The 19,747-nt window shown below is 32.5% G+C and overlaps 1 protein-coding gene across 3 annotated transcripts; it reads right to left on the bottom strand.

Moving 5' to 3' along the window:
- Positions 1–12,595: 12,595 nt before the first annotated feature.
- On the bottom strand, positions 12,596–15,515 carry LOC133705693 (plasmodesmata-located protein 6). Of its 3 annotated transcripts, XR_009844326.1 has the most exons (4): positions 14,557–15,510; positions 13,244–13,366; positions 13,035–13,102; positions 12,596–12,951 (listed from the first exon to the last, which is right to left on the bottom strand). XR_009844326.1 is itself a non-coding variant. In XM_062131041.1 (3 exons), the coding sequence occupies exons 1-3, from the start codon at positions 15,281–15,283 to the stop codon at positions 13,092–13,094; spliced, it is 861 nt and encodes a 286-aa protein (XP_061987025.1). In that variant the 5' UTR covers positions 15,284–15,508; the 3' UTR covers positions 12,596–13,091. The 3 variants fall into 3 exon arrangements, 2 of the variants coding, with proteins under 2 accessions (XP_061987025.1, XP_061987024.1); XM_062131041.1 differs by having other exon boundaries at positions 12,596–13,102; positions 14,557–15,508; XM_062131040.1 differs by lacking the exon at positions 12,596–12,951 and having other exon boundaries at positions 13,077–13,366; positions 14,557–15,515.
- Positions 15,516–19,747: the final 4,232 nt, after the last annotated feature.

Genomic DNA, 19,747 nt, shown 5'->3' with positions numbered 1-19,747 from the left:
TTTTTATTTCATGAAATATAAATAACAAATATATTTTATTTATTTTTAATTTAGTATTTTCTCACGCAAGGAGAAAATAACTAATTATATAAATATTTTAATTAATTATCATCCAAATACTAAATAATTTGTTTCTTAAACAATATATTGTATCTTAAAATATTATCAAGTGATAAATAGTAAGACAATAGAGATACTTCGATTACAACGACACTATTAACACAACAAGGAGGATGGTAGTTAGAAGATGATATAAATCTTTATATTGATTATAGAGTTGATAGTAGCCCGCGGTAATAGTTTTAAGGTCAAAGAACTTGAATTTCAAGCTATTTTGATGGATTTAAAAAATACCAAGACTAAACTTTAACTTAATCCAAAACATGAAAAATAAAATTGATGGGTTTATAGCTTTATTGATCAACGTTTCATCCCGCCACTTTGTATGGAGAGAGGTTTGTAAAACCTTTTCTTGCACATATAAAAAAAACAAGAAACGCGTAAACTGATTCAAATATCCGCATTAATAATAATAATAATAATAATAATAATAAAAGCGAAGGGATGGGGAGAAAGATTGAACAAGGCATAAAAATATGTAAATTTTCTTTTGTCCCTGCGTTAATTCTCGAATGGGATCGGGAGAATAACCAGAAATACCCAGAAATGATATTTACGAATTCTCTTCTCTCAAGCAACGTGCACAGATCCATAAACTTTTTTGTTTTGGCTCCACACATACGTTAGTGCTGTTAGAGTAATTCAGATCAAACATAAAAGGAGGCTAGAATTCTCAATGATATGTTTATTATGAGTGCTTAAGTTAACCTAAATACAAAGGAATTATATATAGGTTAAACTGAAAATATTATTCTACCCTTAATAAATAAAACTAGATAAATATTACTTAACATCTCCCCTCAAACTCACGATGCGGCATCTACAAGCATCGAGAGTTTGCCAACTAGAAAAAAAAATGAGATATGGAATGCGTCTTGGTAAAGAAATCTGTAATTTGCAAGAAAGAATGAGCAAAAGACAAAGTAATGGTGTCATGCTTGAGATGATGACGAGTAAGATGACAACCGATCTCAATGTGTTTAGTTAGCTCATAAAAACCGAGTTGTGAGCAATCTGAATAGAACTCTGGTTGTCACAATTCATAGGAGTGGGATGAGAAAAGAAAACTCTCATATCAGCAAGTAATCAACGTAATCAAACAATCTCTTTGATAGTAGATGCCATGACAGAAGCTGGAGGAAAGTCGAAATACCAGATTTTGCAGAGGCGAAAGACAAAATATCACTCCAATTTTTTTTATTTTTCTTGCAGAAACTTAATTTAAATACCAAATTGCAGAAACTGAAGAGAAGATGAAATATCAAAACATATGCAGAGACATAACAGAAATACCAAATTGCAGAAGCTGAAGAGAAGAGGAAATACCAAAATAATTGCAGAGACAGACAGGAATACCAAATTGCAGAAGCTGAAAGACAGTCCAAATACTAGATTTTGCAAAAGCGGAAGACAAAATATCACTCCAATTTTTTTTATTTTTTTTTTGCAGAAACTTAACTCAAATACCAAATTACAGAAACTGAAGAGAAGACGAAATACCAAAACAATTGCAGAGACAGAACAAAAATACCAAATTGCAGAAGCTGATACCAAATTGCAAAAACTGAAGAGAAGACGAAATACCAAAACAATTGTAGAGACAAAACAAAAATACCAAATTGCAGAAGCTGATACCAAATTGCAAAAACTGAAAAGAAGACGAAATACCAAAACAATTGCAGAGGCAGAACAGAAATACCAAATTGCAGAAGCTGAAGAATCTAAAATAAAGTTTCAGATATTAATTCTTCAGCCGCAAGCACAAAACTTGATCTTCATCCTCCATCTTTTAATAGGTCAAACAACCCATGTCTGATGTTTTGAAAAATGAATATGATGTTAAGCTTCAAAGGAATGCATTGAGCGTGCTGGAACATCCTACAGGGAATGAAGTGGATGATGATAACGATTTTGATACGAGCAGTGGCTCTAACATTGGTGAACATGATTTCTACAAGGGCAGCGAGTTCCATAAAATTAACAAACCAAGGGTTTGATCAACTAGGCTCTGATACCATATTAGAGTAATTCAGATCAAACATAAAATGAGGTTAGAATTCTCAATGATATGTTTATTATGAGTGCTTAAGTTAATTTAAATACAAAGAAATTATATATAAGTTAAACTAAAAATACTATTTTATCTTTAATAAATAAAACTAGATAAATATTACTTAACAATTGAAATCCAAAATTTGAAGCTCCTTTGTGAAGATCCAATTCACAACACTTCCGTGTATAGAGAGAGGGAAGCACCAGGTAATAACGTGTGAAGCCAAAACCATGTGCTGGAGCACTAATAATTACTCTATTGAACTAGACCATGAGCTAATTAGCCTGTTGAACTTAATAAAATCTTGCCGTATATTTATTCCTTTTTTTTTTTCTGGCCTGTGCTCCGAATCAGTATAGGTGTAGTGCACTATCCTCCAGAAAGAAGAAGAAGCTCTTTTTTTTTAAAAAAAAAGAAAAAAGAAAAAAGAAAAAAGAAGAAGCTCTTTTGTTTTTTAAAAAAAAGAAAAAAGAAAAAAGAAGAAGCTCTTTTGAGAAAATATATCAATAATTTTATAATAGCACGGAAGGTTGAGTATTCACAGTAGAAACGCACTTGTGGAGTATGATATTGTAAGCCCACTGTTTTTTTCCTCTCCCCTTTATGCGCGACATCATTATTAAAAACCTTAAAATATTTGAGGTTAAATACGGTTTAATATCAACGATGAATCAAATTGAGTTTTTTTTTTCCTTTTTATATCCGGTTGATTTAAGATTAAATAGATTTTGATGGTTTTTTTTATTGGCTTGATGTAGGGTCCTCATAATATCAATAAATAAATTCAATACTTGGTTGATGTTTGATTTAACAAAATCATAGTTATTTTTTTACCATTTAAAGTTTTTTATTTTTATTTTTTTGATGACTTGATATTGTGAGGACGCCATACCAAACCTGCCGAAGCAAATCATAAAATCCATCCCTAAATAAAACTAATATAAAAACATCAAACTTGAAGAAAAAATCCTCCTAGCGTCAAAAAACAAAAAAGTTAAAAGATTTTTTCTTCATCCCACGACGACGTGTCGCGAGGAATCGAAACTAGAATTCATGATTACAGTTGAGAATCAGAACAACATACTTCCATGATTCCATCAGGAAACTTTATAATAATAGCACATGCGAATTGTATATGTAATAATTAAACATACTGCTCGGTACACGCGTCTCGTATAAAGCAACTAATTTTAAATCCTGTACCGAACATTCTCGCTCAATTTTAATGCCAAGAAAACTCGAGGGATATTCTCGGTTCCTTCCTTGTCACTAAAAATCGAACACCATTCAAGGCATGTCCTGTCCTAGCAAATAAAACTCTCTGGTATCGATGCAGATGAACCTGTCTTTATTTAAACTAAAAATAAAGGTGAAAATTCAGGCATTGAAAGGAAGGAAGGAACTTTCTCGAACACACAAAAAGCCTAGCGATCCATCAAATAATTTTTAATGGTTAAGACAGAGATTCTCACTAACAAAATCAAATTTAGTTGGTGCGAAGACACGGGGGTAAGTGGTTTTTTATTAAATGTAATTATAGTTAGCGAGAAGATATGATCACAGACCAATCACATCAAATAATTTGTTCAGACATTTATTAGACTTTGACTGATAGTTGAGGAATTATCTCCTCTCCTCTCCTCTGCCCTTTTGTTTTTGTTGTGACCCTTATGTTGTAACTAGGCCAGCTAGATATATTTGGCAATTAACTAATAAAGTCACGTCAGCTAAGGATGATCTGCCTAAGGAAAATGGAAAGCGCGACCTGTGCTGGGCCATGATCACACATGCGCCAGCTATAATTCCCTGTCATTCATTCATATATATATATATATATATATATATATATATTTTCTATATTTTTTTTTCTATATTTTTTTAAATAAGAACTTATAGCTGTCAAATAAATTCAACCTTGGAAATGATTCCTTAAATAAAGAAGGTAAGATAAAAATTCAACCTAGAATCCAACTCCAAAATCCAATACCATAAATAAACATCTGCATTTTGTTTGCTCTGACCAATAAAAATCTTTTAGAATTCTTTGATAAATGAATTGTTTTAGCTAATCCATAAAAACATTCTTTGAACCACGGATAGTTTATATACTGTATTTTGATTGACACTTCTTCCATTACATTTCTTTTATTTTTCTGTCAAATAATATGTTTCTATATAATATATCAAAATATTATAAGAAGTTGGATAAAAAAATAAATTCCATAAATATTATAATAAAACATAAATTATAATATGATAAGAATTATCATAAAAAATCAACCTTCTGTATTTTAATGACTTTTCGGTACTTTTTAAAGGAAAAAAACGTGATTTGTATGTGACATTTAACGGCTAATTAATTAATTGAATGGATTATAATGAAAGAATGTTGATCAAAACACCTAATACCATGAGTGTTGAAGTTGGGAAAAAAAAATAGAAGGGCGTCAATCAAAACAGGCTTCAATTCAAGAGGTTTTATATAGTTTAAGTTGAATTATATTCATTAAAAAAAATGTAACCCAATGATTTAGTACATTTAACTCTTAAACCATTATAATATACACCAATGGCTGGTTTAATTTGCGAGTTCAAGGACATTAGAGAAATAAATAGATATCATGATCTAAAAATAGCTTACGTGGCGCATAAAGATTATTTGGAAAGTTCTTGCAAGCTATAGATTATTTTTGTATTCGATTCTTCACTTTCCATTGCTTGAATTACCAAGTTCGATCAAGCATCTCTTTCAGTGGCTTGCCCTAATCAAATAAATGCCCTTCTCCAAAAGTTGCAACGTCACTTATCTGGGCTCTGAGCCCTTCGGCCTTTCCGAAGTAGAAAACGACTTTGAGCCCATCACACGCTTGATGTCGAATTATTGTGGTGTCCCACGGGATAGCTGCCTGTAGTTTCTTTCTGGGATCGCTAGCTCAAAGCTACATGTGCTTCAAGATCTAGAGAATCAAACCTAGATTTTCCGTGTGATATGCTCCTGCACGAACCTGTGAAACATGGCAAACTTGCAGTGATATTTACTAGTTTGTTAGTAATGATAAAAATGTATATTCTGGTACAGGTTAGTATATATTCTGTAACTTGCAGGGGACGGAATTAAAACATGAAGAACAATGAGTTTTCTGATTGTTATTATTCCAAGTAGAGAGATAAGTAGCCTCACACCACTCAAGGAATCACTCCTTAACTGGGAATCACACGATAAAACTTTATTGAATCAAAACACACTTGCATTCTGCCTTCCTTTTACAGGTTTCTATACGACTGGCAGTTATTAATTACTCGAACAATTCTAGCGCTAAAGATAACTAATTAATTGGATAAAAACAATAACAATTATTATGATCTATAATTACCACTTAACGATTATCATCATCTATTAATAATTAACTGCCCTCCTTGTCAGCATGCTCTGACATGCATTGCTGCAACATCTTGTTCCTTGTTAGCTAATTCGTTGTCAGATTCATTCTGTTTCTTCCCCTTCATCTTGTTCCTGTTGTCTTGGTTTTTCTTCCCCTTCATCTTGTTCCTGTTGTCTTGGTTTTGGTCCTTTTTCATTTGCATCAGTACGTGTACATTTTGTAACCCCTGACTCGTCAGTTAACTAGTCAAATCATGATTTCACACGTTGCTGTTGAGTACGCATTAATTACATTCCCGCTGGTTATTGATCATGATGATTAACTAATTTACTTAAAGCATAAGAAACCTTCGGTTGGTTGGTTCAAGAAGTAATCAAAACAATTTTTAGGGGTATGTTTTAATATCATGTTCTAAGTTTGTTATTTAAAAATCATCAATTTAAATTTTATAAACTTAAAAATTACTGAAAATTTATATGATTATTAACTTTAAAACCTGTGAAATTAATTATGATACGTGCAAGCTGACCCGAACACCAACATTAATACAAAAAAAGAAGAAGAAGTAATCAGAACAATATTATTACCTTCCGAACATGTTGTTTTGAACTAGTTGATTGGGGTTTGTAAAGTTGGATGGCTTGCAAAAATCAGTTTACCTCGTGCAAATTAAGATTGATGCCACTTCACATCGTGCCTGGCTGTTAACTCTTGCTAGAGGCCAGGCTAGCTTATATATATGCTGTCTGTCTCCCTCTCTCCCTTAATTTCCCATCAAGCAAGCATTTTTGCATGTTTGGGACGTGAACCAGTTCATTAAAGCTGGATATATATGAAGTGATTTTCCCATCCCAGCTAGCTATTAATTTCATGTAGAGGTTTATACTAAGATATGACAATGATTTTCTCTCGCCATGAAATAAAGAACCGCTTTGCAATCCCGGAATTGCTAGCTTAATTAGAAAACTTTTTTAAAAAAAAAGACCATTTTTTCATTCCATTAATTTCTACGAGCCAGCCATATGAATCCCCTTCCCCCCATCTTAGTTCAAATTAAGATTGCTAGAATCCATGTGATACTCTTCTTCCAATCCAAAAATTTATTTATAGAACCATATATATGGTAGACATTATACTATGCGCATTGTCCTTCCAATTGAAAATATTTTCAAGCAAGATCCTATTTTGCTGGATTTTGTCATTCAACATTCAACTCGCTTGTAGTTGTTCAAGAAAGCTATCCGTATTTGGTAGTATAAAAGTTGATGTGATCGGAAAAAATCACAAACCACAACGAGTTCGGCCAGCTATATGGACCGGACATTACATGATCGATGCAACACGAAAACTAGGCTAATTCGAGAAGCATGGAAAAGACCTTCCTTTATGAAGCTGGAAAAAAACAAACCCTTCATAAAGTTACATTAATTATTGAATGTGACCTTCGTTCTCTTTTACTTTTCTTTGTCCCTCCTCTTCCTTTACCACAACCCAGCAAATTTTCCTCGTCTCCGGCCACAATACAGTTTAAGAGTGTTATAATGTTTATGATTAAAAATATTTTTTGTTTGAAAATATAATAAAATAATTTTTTTGAACTTTCGCACATTAAAGTTATCTTAAAATATATAATAAATAAATTTTAAAAATATAATTTCAACCCTATTTCCGATGATATTTTCGAATATCAATTAAATATCTAAAATATCGATGTAATATTTATTAGTTTCAAAGTCTTCGGTCAATTTTGAGTGTCTTGAAAGTATATAATAAAAGATTTTGAACTTCGTGGTAAAGGTACTTCGGTCTCGGTCAACCATATCAAGAGAAGTCCTTCTGATTGAGAATATGTAGAGATCGGTCAATTTGATTTGCTTTGAAATTACATGATCATTAATAATTGATAGCGAAAAATGAATGTAACATGAAAATCTTGGGCCACAGGAAATAATTCAATTAATCAAATTAATATATTGAAGTGCAAAACTACATATTAAATGTATGAAATATATATTTAATGTGGATGGTATAAAAACGTGTTGCATTTAGTGACCACGGATGGATGTGAATAAAAATGCAGTACTAATCATGATTGATTAACCAGCTCAACAGATAATCGTAGCCTGTATTATTAATTTAGAGTATCTTTTTCCAATGAAATGCTCATTAATGAAAAAATATACACTCGATCGGTCAGTGTGCTAGCTTTACAATCATTTGCGAGGACATATATATGCTCAAGAACTCCACTGCCACAGCATTTCTTTGTGCTTACTGCTTAGCAGAACGATTCTTGTCGAATTCAAGAGAAACAATTCCTCCGATATGCCGATGGCCCTTCTATTGTTTATATATTTAAAATCATAAACAAATAGGATTATAAAGCATTATCTTATTTTAATTAGAAACCGAGAAAAAGAACCAGCAAGGGGATGTCGGGTATCCATTCATGTTGGTCTGCATGGAACAACATCAGTATTACAGGGTGTGTAATATAAAATAGATCAGTGGCGAATATATGAAATTATTTAAATATTTCTAGGATCCATAAACCATATATAGCAACATGACAGATATCGATATAACAAATCATATAAAGTATTCACTTCTTGATGAGATTGCTCCTGCTGATGAGGGTGATGACTGCTATATATCTGTAGCAGGATTTTCAATTTTCTAACGGAGTTCGTTTTGGAAACTTGACAGAATCATTTTTTATTTCAGATTTGGTCATGGGGAGGGTTATCGGCCGGAAAAGAAAGGGGAGGATTAGGTGTTTAGATAATCGGAAAAGGTAAATTGGGTAGCGGTGACCAGGGAGGTGAACTGGTTCTTCTAAACAATTTTCAAACACAACAAATTTCAGTAACTGGGTTTTGGCTGGAAGTGATAAACATGCATCCGTAGCTCTTTTTACCTGACGACAATTGAGCCTATGCCGTTATTATTATTATTTTTTTGAATGGAGCGGCAATAACAGTTCTAGGTTGTCACTGTTTTTTCTTTTTAAATTGTTTTTTATTTTAAAAAATATTAAATTTATGTTTTTAAGTATTTTTTTTAATGATTTTGGTATATTAATATTAAAAAAAAATTAAAAAATTATTTTAATATATTTTTTTATTGAGAAATACTTTATAAAAAAAGAATTGTTGACCCGTAATTCATAGGGAGCTGGGCTCGAATATAGCTTATTTGACACGCCCCATTGAGGCTGCAGGCAGGCCATGAGCACTTGTCTATTACTTGATTTTTAATGCTTCTTTTTTACACGAAGTGCTATCATCCATTGCAGCTTTCTTGAAATTAGAATTTATGAAAACAATTTGTGATTAGACATGTATTTATAAGAAATTATTGCTTTGTAATCTCTTTATAGAATTCAAACTTATAAATATAATATTGGAAACAAATTAAACTCATTTATCAACCACAAATCCTCCAAAAGTATTATAATTTCCTTTGCAGTGCAAGTAATGTAATAAAACATTGTACGAGTGCAATTCCCAGCTTAATTTCACTGCATATATAGCATTACAAGACCATCCAACAATTGAGAAGAAGTAAAATATATTTAGGGGGTTTTTGGAAGTATGACAATGGTTGCAATTTAAAATGTTTTTTAATCTAAAATATATTAAAATAAAACAAAATTAAGCTAACCTTAACTAATATTTTAAACTTTGATTTATGTTATATTTGTTTTTATGTCGTGTTTTTTTTAAAATAATTTTTTTATATTTTAAAATTATTTTGATATGTTATTATTAAAAATAAAATTAAAAAATTAATTATTTTAATATATTTTTAAATAAAAAATATTTTAAAAAACGATATCTTAACGGCATATTACAGATATTAAGATGTCTGGGATTGCAATGACCCATAAACACTCATGTTCGAATTGTACCTGCATGGGCCCCGTATTTTGCTTTACTTTTACGAACTGATGATGATTCGTTAAATATGTTTCATTTCTGTGTTTTTTTTTTTCCAGAACAAATAACTTAACAGGAGAAATATATTTCTGTGGCCACCATAAATAAACGTAGTTATAACGTGTTTTTGTTAAAAAGAAAAGGATGAGCTGCTTCAAAGCATCTATTTATACAACTGCCCTTTTTTTTTTCAAGTCGACTATCTTCTCTGCAATTAGTTAAGCTGCATCATTCATCATGGAATCTATGGAGTTCATAAACTACAGACAATATAAAATCACTATCAGTCCCTCTCTGATCCCTTGCAAACTCCCAATCTATCCATTAATTGTTTTTGCTCGTTCAACCACATTCTTGCATGCCAAGACTTTCCTTGCAACAGTACTCCCTCCTCTCTCCCATCCCTTTAACGATCTTGATTATTAATTTGGAACCGTACGTGTGCCTTACTTGCCACTCCTCAGACCTTTCATGGAAGCTTCCCAGTTCCTTTTTATCCCCGCCACTTGGATAAAAATACAAGGTCGTTCTTGTTGCGAATTTGACACACACTCATTGCTCTCCACCACCAACTTGGCAACTTGTCCTTTCTTTGTTTCATGATTAAACCTCGTTTAATAAAGCCCCGTGAAAGCCAGGGAGTTCATGGATGGATGTAATTGGATACGTACAGTTTTGAGTTCATCATTAATTATATATGATTCAACGTTTAATACTTTACAAGTCGGTATTAAACGTTGAATGATTCTTCATTATATTTATGATACAACGTTTTTGTATTTCAAAATATTAATTAAAAAAATTAAATTTTTATTTTATTTTATTTTTTTAAATTAATATTTTTATATTTTAAATGATGAGGTATTATTAAAAATAATTTTTAAAAACTAAAAAAAATATTCTGATACATTTTCGAATAAAAAATATTTTAAAAAACAATCGCAACTATATTTCTAAATACCCAGGTTGAATAAATCAAATTAACCTAAAATTTGTGTAAATATTATAAATATTCATGAGTTAGATATTTCTATTGTTATTTTTTATAGATAATATTTAGAGACAGATATAAACATATAACATGGACAGTAAATATTATAGCACCTTAATATTAAGTCTAGCTTCATACATTATGTGATCACCTTAATATTAAGTCTAGTTTCATACATTATGTGGTCATTAAATTCTTATTACTATTTTATTTTAATAAATAGACAAGTTTTTTAATTATATTAAAGAAATCTAATAAGAAACCCATTAATAAAAGTCTTGGAGCTAAGATATTTTTAAATAAAATAAAAATAAATATGTATCATTAAATTTAAAAACAAAATAAGTATATAATATACAGGTTAAATCTGATTGGTCAGGTTTTAAAAATGACAATCCAACTAAACTTGTAATATCTATTTTTATAATAATAACATTATTCGATTTTAAAGAATGTTGTCGGAACAGATAATACAAATCAATCACCTAATGAAAGCGAACAATAGGGTTCCCAGTCATTGTCACTCTTTTGCACATGAAGCAATTATTAGTGTATATAAACCCAAATTATATTTATAGGCTGCGCATGTTGACCATAAAAGTCTGAAAAATTGGTTACGGTAATTAGCCGTGGATGGCTTGCAGATTTTGGGGTTTGGTGTGGAACATTTGATTACCATCCTAGTTTAAAAAAACATTAATTTGGAGATCTGGAGCATACCGTACGTGCCCTAGCGTTTTGAATTTGATAAACAGCAAGCAGATCATTCCTGGTAGCAAAACACGATAAGCTTCCCAAGAAAACAAGATCCTCCTTCTAACCGGAGAAATTACGAAGGATTTAATAACACCATTTCCATTGCGGAACAAGTGGCTTCTAAGAGAGCAAATTCTCATCTTTGTTTGATGAAGAAAGTTTCGGGGGGCCAAATGCTGGGACCTTCACGGAGTGGCGCTAATTAAACTATGATGAGATTTTGTTCTTTTCTTTCTTTCCTCAAAAAAAATAATTGAAAATTGTATTATGTGAAGGACAGAAAACTTGTGAGCAAATGATAGAACACAAGCTGTCACAAGAATGACATATTTGCGTGTTGAGCTGAGGCTGAAAATGGGAATCCCTTTTTAGGATAGCTGAAAATGAATCCTAATGCAAGGAAATTCACAAGTTTATTTTTCGAGCTTTATGATATGCTAAAGGTCATCGAGGCATCCAGGCCTTCGTTTCCGTGTTTTTCTCGTAAGAGGAGAAGGGAAAAAGTTCAGGAAACAAGGGTTTCAAAAAAACTAGTGACAGGGATTGCGATTCATTATATATGGTATAATCCACTCAATCATATAGGGGTATGGAGAGTGAGAGAGAGAGAGAGTCTTAATTTGTATCCAAGCGTGTTAAAGAAAACTAAAGTAATGGTGTCAAGGACTAGATTGGGAACAGCGCCGCCTTACAAAAACTCCAAATTTAAACAAGTATCATGCAGAGAGAGAGAATCTTAATTTGATAATGGAGGAGAGAGAGAGACAAGACTCTACCCTATTCATGAATCTCATCACCCACTAGTATCATGCATGATCCTCATTATTGATCCTTTAACAAACCAATTATCCCATTTAATTCACTGATTAGGCCTCAATTAGTTTGATAAGTTATAGGAAAATTCTAAGAATATTGTCCTAATCATTATGATGATGATATCATAAGAAAGTGCTAAAATTTCATGAACAGTAATCTTCGGATCTAGACAAGCTTAAGTTGCATTGCATCATTAGGCAGGCACTTTCATCAAATCCCCCAACTTAACTGCAACTGCTAAGCTTTCAATTGCCAGGGGAAAAAAAAGCATGGCTTGATGACATTCAAAACAACAGTTCGAAATACCAAAATCAACCATTCCATAGACAAACAAGAAAAAAAAAGGCATTAGTTTATCTGAAAGTATAAATATTCAAGTATAGTGATCATCTGTTAAACTCTATCTTGGTATAAGTCCCACATAGTCTATTGTACCCCAATCAGTTTGCTTGTGATAAAAGAAAAGAAAAGAAGGAAACAGTTTGCTTAGTACACATGACAGGAAATAAAGAGGATTTTAACAGCAAAACAAGTAGGATTGTTGCAGATAAAGGAAAGTGAACATTGAATGGACACAAAATTTAACGAGTCTTGTGAATACAACATCTGGATGAAAACAAACTATAAAGCTCTAATATCACCCAACAAAGGCACTGACTACAGCATTTCAAAGAGCACTTTCACAAAAGTGTCTCAATTTATACAAAACAATTAGAGACAGAACTAACATTAAAGTAACGTTGTAAGACTAAAGTGGGTGTAAGGAGAGTGTGGAATCCTTGGGCTTTTTCAACTTATTGCAATCTTTCTTTTCACTTGTTTCAAGGTACCTGTTTCCATGGACATCTTCCTATCTACCCTTCCAAGCCTTCTTTAGGAGAAATTTGAAAGAAACTTTAAAAAGAGGAGAGAGAGAAATCAAGACCACAAAAACAAAAGGGAGGCAATTGGGCCGCACATAATGCAAAGCAAGTTACCAGACGGATTAAGGGAGAAATGCCATTTCCTGAATCATCATATTTTCTTGGATTCAATTATTTACCACCTGCGTATTGAAAGATGGCACGTATATAATACGAGTATTGGCAATTTCTAAACCTAAAAAATTTGAAAAGTTTTGACAACGTTCAAGGAACACAGTAAAGAGAACTATAAAGATGCAAAGAAAGATAAACAAGTGACTTACATTTTTCTTTTCCACAAGCTTTTCTTAAGAAAGCAAGGAATACAATGAGCAATGCAACCCCAGCAATAAGTCCTACTAAAATTGCAAGTGTCTTCTCGACCTCATCATTTTCGTCGTGATCTACTGCAGAAGGTAAAAATCAAACAATTAGATACCATCTCACTATCCTTGCACAATGACAGGATAGTTAGCAATCCTAGGTAATCGCTGTGTCTCGCTATCAATTACAAATTATAAGTTGCTAGATGATCATCTCAATAAAGAGAACCTAATTATATGTGAATGATTTTTTGCTACATTCTGCATAATTAGGGGAGAGGATTTATTGATTACTTCAACTTAGCTGTCAAACAAGATTCATTATGCTAGTCTTTTCAAGAACAACATGTCCAATTCATTTTGGAAATTGTAGCAGTAATAATCTCAACATTATTTGAGTAATAATATGCCTTGCTCCCCCTTTATAAAATCTCAAACACCTGGGAAGAAATACTGTGAACTAAGGCCATAACAACTTCATTTGCATTGGATTCTTTCTTGAATACTAGTTGGGCATTAATTTAGAAGTGGGGCCTTGATTATATCATGGTGTGGTAACTGAGAACTTTAGAGGGCTTTTTCTTTATGAACATGTGTGCAACAACTTTAACAAAGCAAATATACATCAGGATTATGAGATTCTCCCTTTTGGGTTTTGACCTCCAAATCCATCAAATCTTTAACAGTATATAAAATAGAAATACGGGATTGATGTCAAACCCATGATTAAAACCACTACTAAATCATTCAGTGAAAAAGCATTGAAGCATTAAGTATCCATCAAAAAATTTGAAATTATCCACTCTAGGAATAAAGAAATGCTAAAATTCAATAAACTTTGCTCCAGAATCTTCATAGACACTTCCACATTCACCTTGAATTTGCGTCAAGAAATCGGATCACACCAGGAAGGCAGTCTCATCATCATATAAATTAGTACACCAAACATCATTAACCAGACAAGTGACAAACATATCAAACTTCCCACTGTCAAACACACACACACAGAAGGGGGAAACCAAAACAAAATAAAAAAGAAAAAAGAAAAAAGAAAAAACACCCTGAACAATATGAAATTTACCCAAATAACCATGCAAAACTACAGCACCAGTCTCACAGGTTTGGTTTGCCATGGTGTTTAAATTAGGTAAAATTCAAGATCATTCAAGATGGGGATTTTCACTAATTACTCATTAATTTAAACCAAGAAACATTTAGCCAAAAACAAAAAACCTTAAACCACCACCCAGCCGGCCGGTGGCGCAACAGCTTACCATTTCCGCCGTGGGAGTGGGCCCCAGCTTTGGAGAACCGAACATAACACTTGGCCAAGTACATGTCTCCCGAGGCAGCCGCCCCACAGTAAGTTTTCAGCCGTCCGACCACCTCAGACAAACAATCCTGACACTCGCTCGCACTCAAATCTTGTACGCACTGCGCCACGGCAGAAATATCCCCGGACCCACCAATTCTGAAAGGCTTGTAGGACCCATCACTAGTCCCCAGGTAATCCATCACCGCATCACGCCTGTTCAGCTCATCAGAATCATACGCAATCAACGGCCCACATTTCTTCAACACCTCCGTCTTGTCTTCCACGCCAAGAAACGTCGTGTTATCGTATTTTACGAAACACCCATCAAGCTGCAAGGCGCCACCGGTCGAGTCAAGGCAAAGAGTGCCGAGTTGACTCACTGCACGAGCTACACAGCTGGCACAGTCACCATTGGAGAGGTCTCCCCGGCACTGGAAGAGACCGTAAAGGGTGTCCTGTGATGTCGGGGACTTGATGGTGAAGTTGTTGTAGATGGTGAACGTGGCCGAGTTAACAAGGGAGGTAAGTAGCGAGTTGACGTTGGACTCGTAAGGAGAACCCGGTGTGTATTTTACTTGTGAACAGCCACCGTAGACAAAAGTGTCTACGGAGGAAATTGATGGGGTTGTGAGAAGTGCGATTGTTAGAAGGGAGATAAGAGGTGCCATCGTTAATGTCCTAGACATGTCTCTGGGTTTGCTTTGATAGGTGGTGAGGGCTCTGGGTATATGGAGAATTGATTGTTGGCAATTGTGGCGATGTTTTTGTGCGAGTGAGAGAGAGAGAGCGAGGGAGTGGTTGTTGCTTTGAGGAGAGAATTTGCGTAAGAGAGGGGCTTTCTTTCTTCGCCGACGCAGCTTTTCATTTCATTTTAAATTTTTTATTCGAAATTTCTTCCTTTTTTTTTTTATATTTTTCCCCCCTTCCAATTCTTGTCAAAGTGTATTGGACCATCGAGTAGCATCAGGTAGCTAAAGAAGAAAAGGACCGGTTGCTCTGCTAATATACAAGTCGCGTCTTTTGAATTGGGATTGTGAGGAGCGCTGGTCGGTCAGGGCTTTGTTCTTTCCCTTTCCAATATTTTTAAAACGGTTAATAATTATGGGCGTCTCGTGATGGTTGACTCCATCAGCATCAACAAAGGTCCGGACCTTGATTTGATTTCCTGCGAGGCTGCAGCGACAATTCCGTCTGGTTCGGATGGAAAAAACAAGAAGAAAAACTGTCCATGCTTCCTTTGACGTGATGAGAAATTAACTCAAAATGCTTTCTTATTTAGAAAGAAATTTCAAATTAAATGAGGTTTTCCCATCTAATTCTTCTCTATTTTAATGTCCTCGATGGTATTAATTAAATATGTGCTTATGATTGTTTTTAAAAAATATCTTATTACCTTTCGATGGTAAATAAAACCTTTTTTATTTGTTTTTTTTTAGCAATAGTTTCAGATTATATTATGTATTTTATTTCAAACTTCATACCGCAACACCTAAAGCAACCCTTTTTATTTTTTTAAATTCAAGGAAACTTCACTTTTTAGAAAGGGTATTTTATGGTTTAGCTTAGAGAATAAAATCCTAGTTATTTGAAGCTCTTATAAGAGATGGATGTTCCTGACTCAAACTCAAAACTTGTTATATAAATTTTAAACTCTTTATTATCATGATCAACCCGCTAAACAACATTAATATTTCTTTTCTAAGAAATAATAATAATAAAGAGAATTAATGAGCACATGAGTCCTCAAGGACGCATGCCGTATTTGGATGCTCCAAATCACTCAGCTGCTGTGGAGGTGAAATCCAAATATTTACCTGATCTCAGCTAAGCTGTAGAACAATCGAAGGAATTTTTTTATTTTTTTTTAGGAAATTTTGATTACGAAGATAGTGGAAGCTTCTGGATATTTATATGCTTGATCACCATACGGAACAGGGGGCGTGTTACGATGCTCCCTGAAAATAGTGGGAGCACAGCTCCTGAAAATTAGGGGTAGGGGATAGTTGTTAGATCTATCAAAATCTTGTCAGCGGGGCCCGTCCTCCCTCCTTACTCCTTTTTTCCATTCCATCTCTGAATAATTAAATTTATTAAAATAATATTTTTTATTTTTAAAATTATTTTTAGAGCTGAAAAGGTGCTAATCAATGGGCTTTCAGTTGTTAATTTGAAGATTTACAGAATGTATTTCGAATTCGACGCTTCTAAATTCATATGTGTTTGTCTAAGGAGCGAGAGAATTTTAAAAGCTTCCATCTCTATCATATGTGTTTGTCTAAGGAATTAGATTCCAAAGTCAATTTTCCAGAATATTTTTGACCAATTTCATAACGGTCATGTATGTATTGGTATTTTTTTAACAAAATATATTAAATTTAAATATCTGCTTGGTGATATGGTATCATGAATGATGAGGATAAAAAAAATATAAGAAATCTAACATGGATGAAATAGTATAAAATAATATTTTTGGGATAAATGTAAAAACCAATATATACTTGGGTAAAATGGTCCAGGGGATGCAGAGCTTGATATTTTTCCCTGTCCACTGCATTTAAAAATATACCGACTAGATTCATAATTTTACATATAAAATTCCAGTACATATAAAATGATCTTTAGCATTTTTGATTCGTTAAAAATGATTTTGTAATTGACTCTTTTATCCAAGTTTGCAACGGAAAAAAAACATTGACTTCATGTTTACTCCTCTCGGAGTTTTTTGAAATGGTTATCAAGTCATAATGAGAGAAAAAAATAAACATGGAAAATGAAAGTGAACTTTCTCCTAATATCCTAAAAAATTTAAGTAGTTTGGGAACAAAAATTATATTTTTTATAATTAGTTAATCTCTTGATGAAACATGGTCTGGATTAGAGAAGCAGATGTGAATGGGATATTAGCTTGCTTGTTCACTGTTCACTCTTTTACAAAACACTAAGATTGGAGTGGTGTTTTTTTTTATTTTTTAATTTAATTCTAAAACATTTATCTTGCATGATTTAGTCTTTTTGAGCTCAAAATAGCTCTCAATTGCATATTTTTTAAACATGAAGAGTTGAACTGAAACACAAGGACTTAAGTTAAAGAAATGAGTAGAATAAGAAGCATGCTTGAAATTTGCTGTGGAAGTTCATTTTCGTGCTTTTTCTTTTTGAGATATTGGGTTACTGGTACTATAATTTTTAAATATTTGATTTTAATACTGAACTTTATTTTTGTTATTTTTCAATCTTTTTTGGTTGGAAGATAAAAAGGGGGTATGCAAACCCTAGTAAACAAAAAACATAGGATCGAAGTAATGAGGTCTCAATAAGTAATGGAGATTCGGTATGAAAGAAATGAATAAATAGTGGAAATGATAATAAATGTGTTGTGTAAAAGAGAGAATGATCTCCATAAATAAATTTAAAGGCACTGTTAAGGTCGAAATGAGGTTATGATTTTTAGTTTAAAACTCATAATGTTGGTGAAACTAGTGACAAGTTTTAATGGATAAAAAAATAAAAAAATGAGAAGATATGTAAATCCCGGTCGAAAAACTTCATTTGAACAATTAGTGATAAATGGGGTATATTGAATTTATTAAGTATAAATTAGAGGGAAATTTCATGATGATCTAAGTAAATAAATTAATGCATAAAATTCAGATTTTGGCATAAAAGATACTGATTATTTAGTTTTGCAGTATCAATTGTATATCTCAATCCGACCATTGGATCGGGCTGAGATTTTTTAACCAATCTTCAGACGTATTGCTTTATCTTAGGTTAAAATTTCATAGCAATTAGAGTTTGAAAAGGTTTTACAAGAGTACCGAAAATCAGGTCACTAGCTTCGACGTTTAACATCATTAGCTTTCACTTCAGAGTCATTAGATTCTGGTTGTTGTTAGTGATGATTTCAACTATCAAAACGGTTGTTCTTTATGCTAAATGATACTATATGATGAATAGGGATACAACTAAATGTTTTTGTACCTTAAAAACACAAAAACAAACAAACAAACAAACAAATATGGACTTGGAAGGTTTTTTGGGTTTTGAGTTGAATTCGGGTTTTGGACCTTTTTTTTTTGTATTTACAGGCAAAGGATTGATTTAACAAGGTTCATGAGATGTTTCTTAGGTGTTTTGGGTCAACAATGGGTTGAAAATATCTTTTCAAGTAAAAAAAAAAAAACCTTGTTTTTCTAGCCACACTAGTGGCTGAATTCTAGGCTTAGTGGATAATTCATTATTTTTTTTTTTGAAAATAGCTGGGGCAAACAATGGGTCGTCAACCCCATTCTTTTTTGTTCTTATTTTTATTTTTTTGTATTTTATTTTTTATTTTTTATATATTTTTTAAAAAATTATTATACAAAGACTAAAGAAACAATGTTTTGCTGTAACAATTGCAACATTATTTCATTCTTATGCTACGCTAAAAATTACCTCGATATCTTATTTGTTTTTATTAACGCATATGATCTTTATTGTACTTTATTATATGTAAGTATTGACCTTTTGATTTATGATTATATTTTTTAATCGATGTCAAAAAACATGTTAATAACAACTACATATTATTTTTTTACGTTAAAAAAAATTATTCGACCTGCAATAAGATGGGTAGAGTAAACAAATTAACATTTTACTTTTTATATTTATTAGCCCATGCAATTCTCAATATATTTGATTAAATGCATCCATAGATTTTTTAATTTATAATTCAAAATTTTATTATAAAAACATATTTAAAAAAATTATATTTATTTTTTTAAAAAATATTATTTAACATGCGATGAACAAGGCCCAAATAACTAGTAATTTTTATTCCATTTACATATTTTACAGCCGTCCAGGGCCAAGATTGGACTGTCAAAGCTAAGCCCAGGTTCGAAGTGGCTAACCAACATGGTATGCCAGAAGTTTAGACTGGCTCCACACAAGGCATGGCTACGCTGTTATAAATAATTAAATATACATTCCCTTAAAAGTTTTACAAGCAATTCAAGCCGATTAGACATTCTGGACTCGATTCCATTAGCACATTACCGGATCTGGCCCTGCGCCTCGCAGCAAGCAAGACTAAACTTTTTTTAAAGTAAAAAAAAAGAGAGAATATTTACATGACACAAACATATTTTTAAAAAGTAAAAAAATAT

This window comes from Populus nigra, chromosome 10 (assembly GCF_951802175.1).
Source record: "Populus nigra chromosome 10, ddPopNigr1.1, whole genome shotgun sequence".
NCBI classification, from domain to species: Eukaryota; Viridiplantae; Streptophyta; class Magnoliopsida; order Malpighiales; family Salicaceae; genus Populus; species Populus nigra.
Note: the sequence above shows the minus strand (reverse complement) of the source record. Positions and strands in the feature narration are given on the sequence as shown.

What these genes read in the sequence shown, in the direction of transcription:
- LOC133705693 (XM_062131040.1), bottom strand. Translation starts at nt 15,283, where the DNA reads ATGTCTAGGACATTAACGATGGCACCTCTTATCTCCCTTCTAACAATC. An exon ending in CCACTCCCACGGCGGAAATG is followed by an intron (nt 13,367 to 14,556) that starts GTAAGCTGTTGC and finishes TACCTTCTGCAG; the next exon opens with TAGATCACGACGAAAATGAT.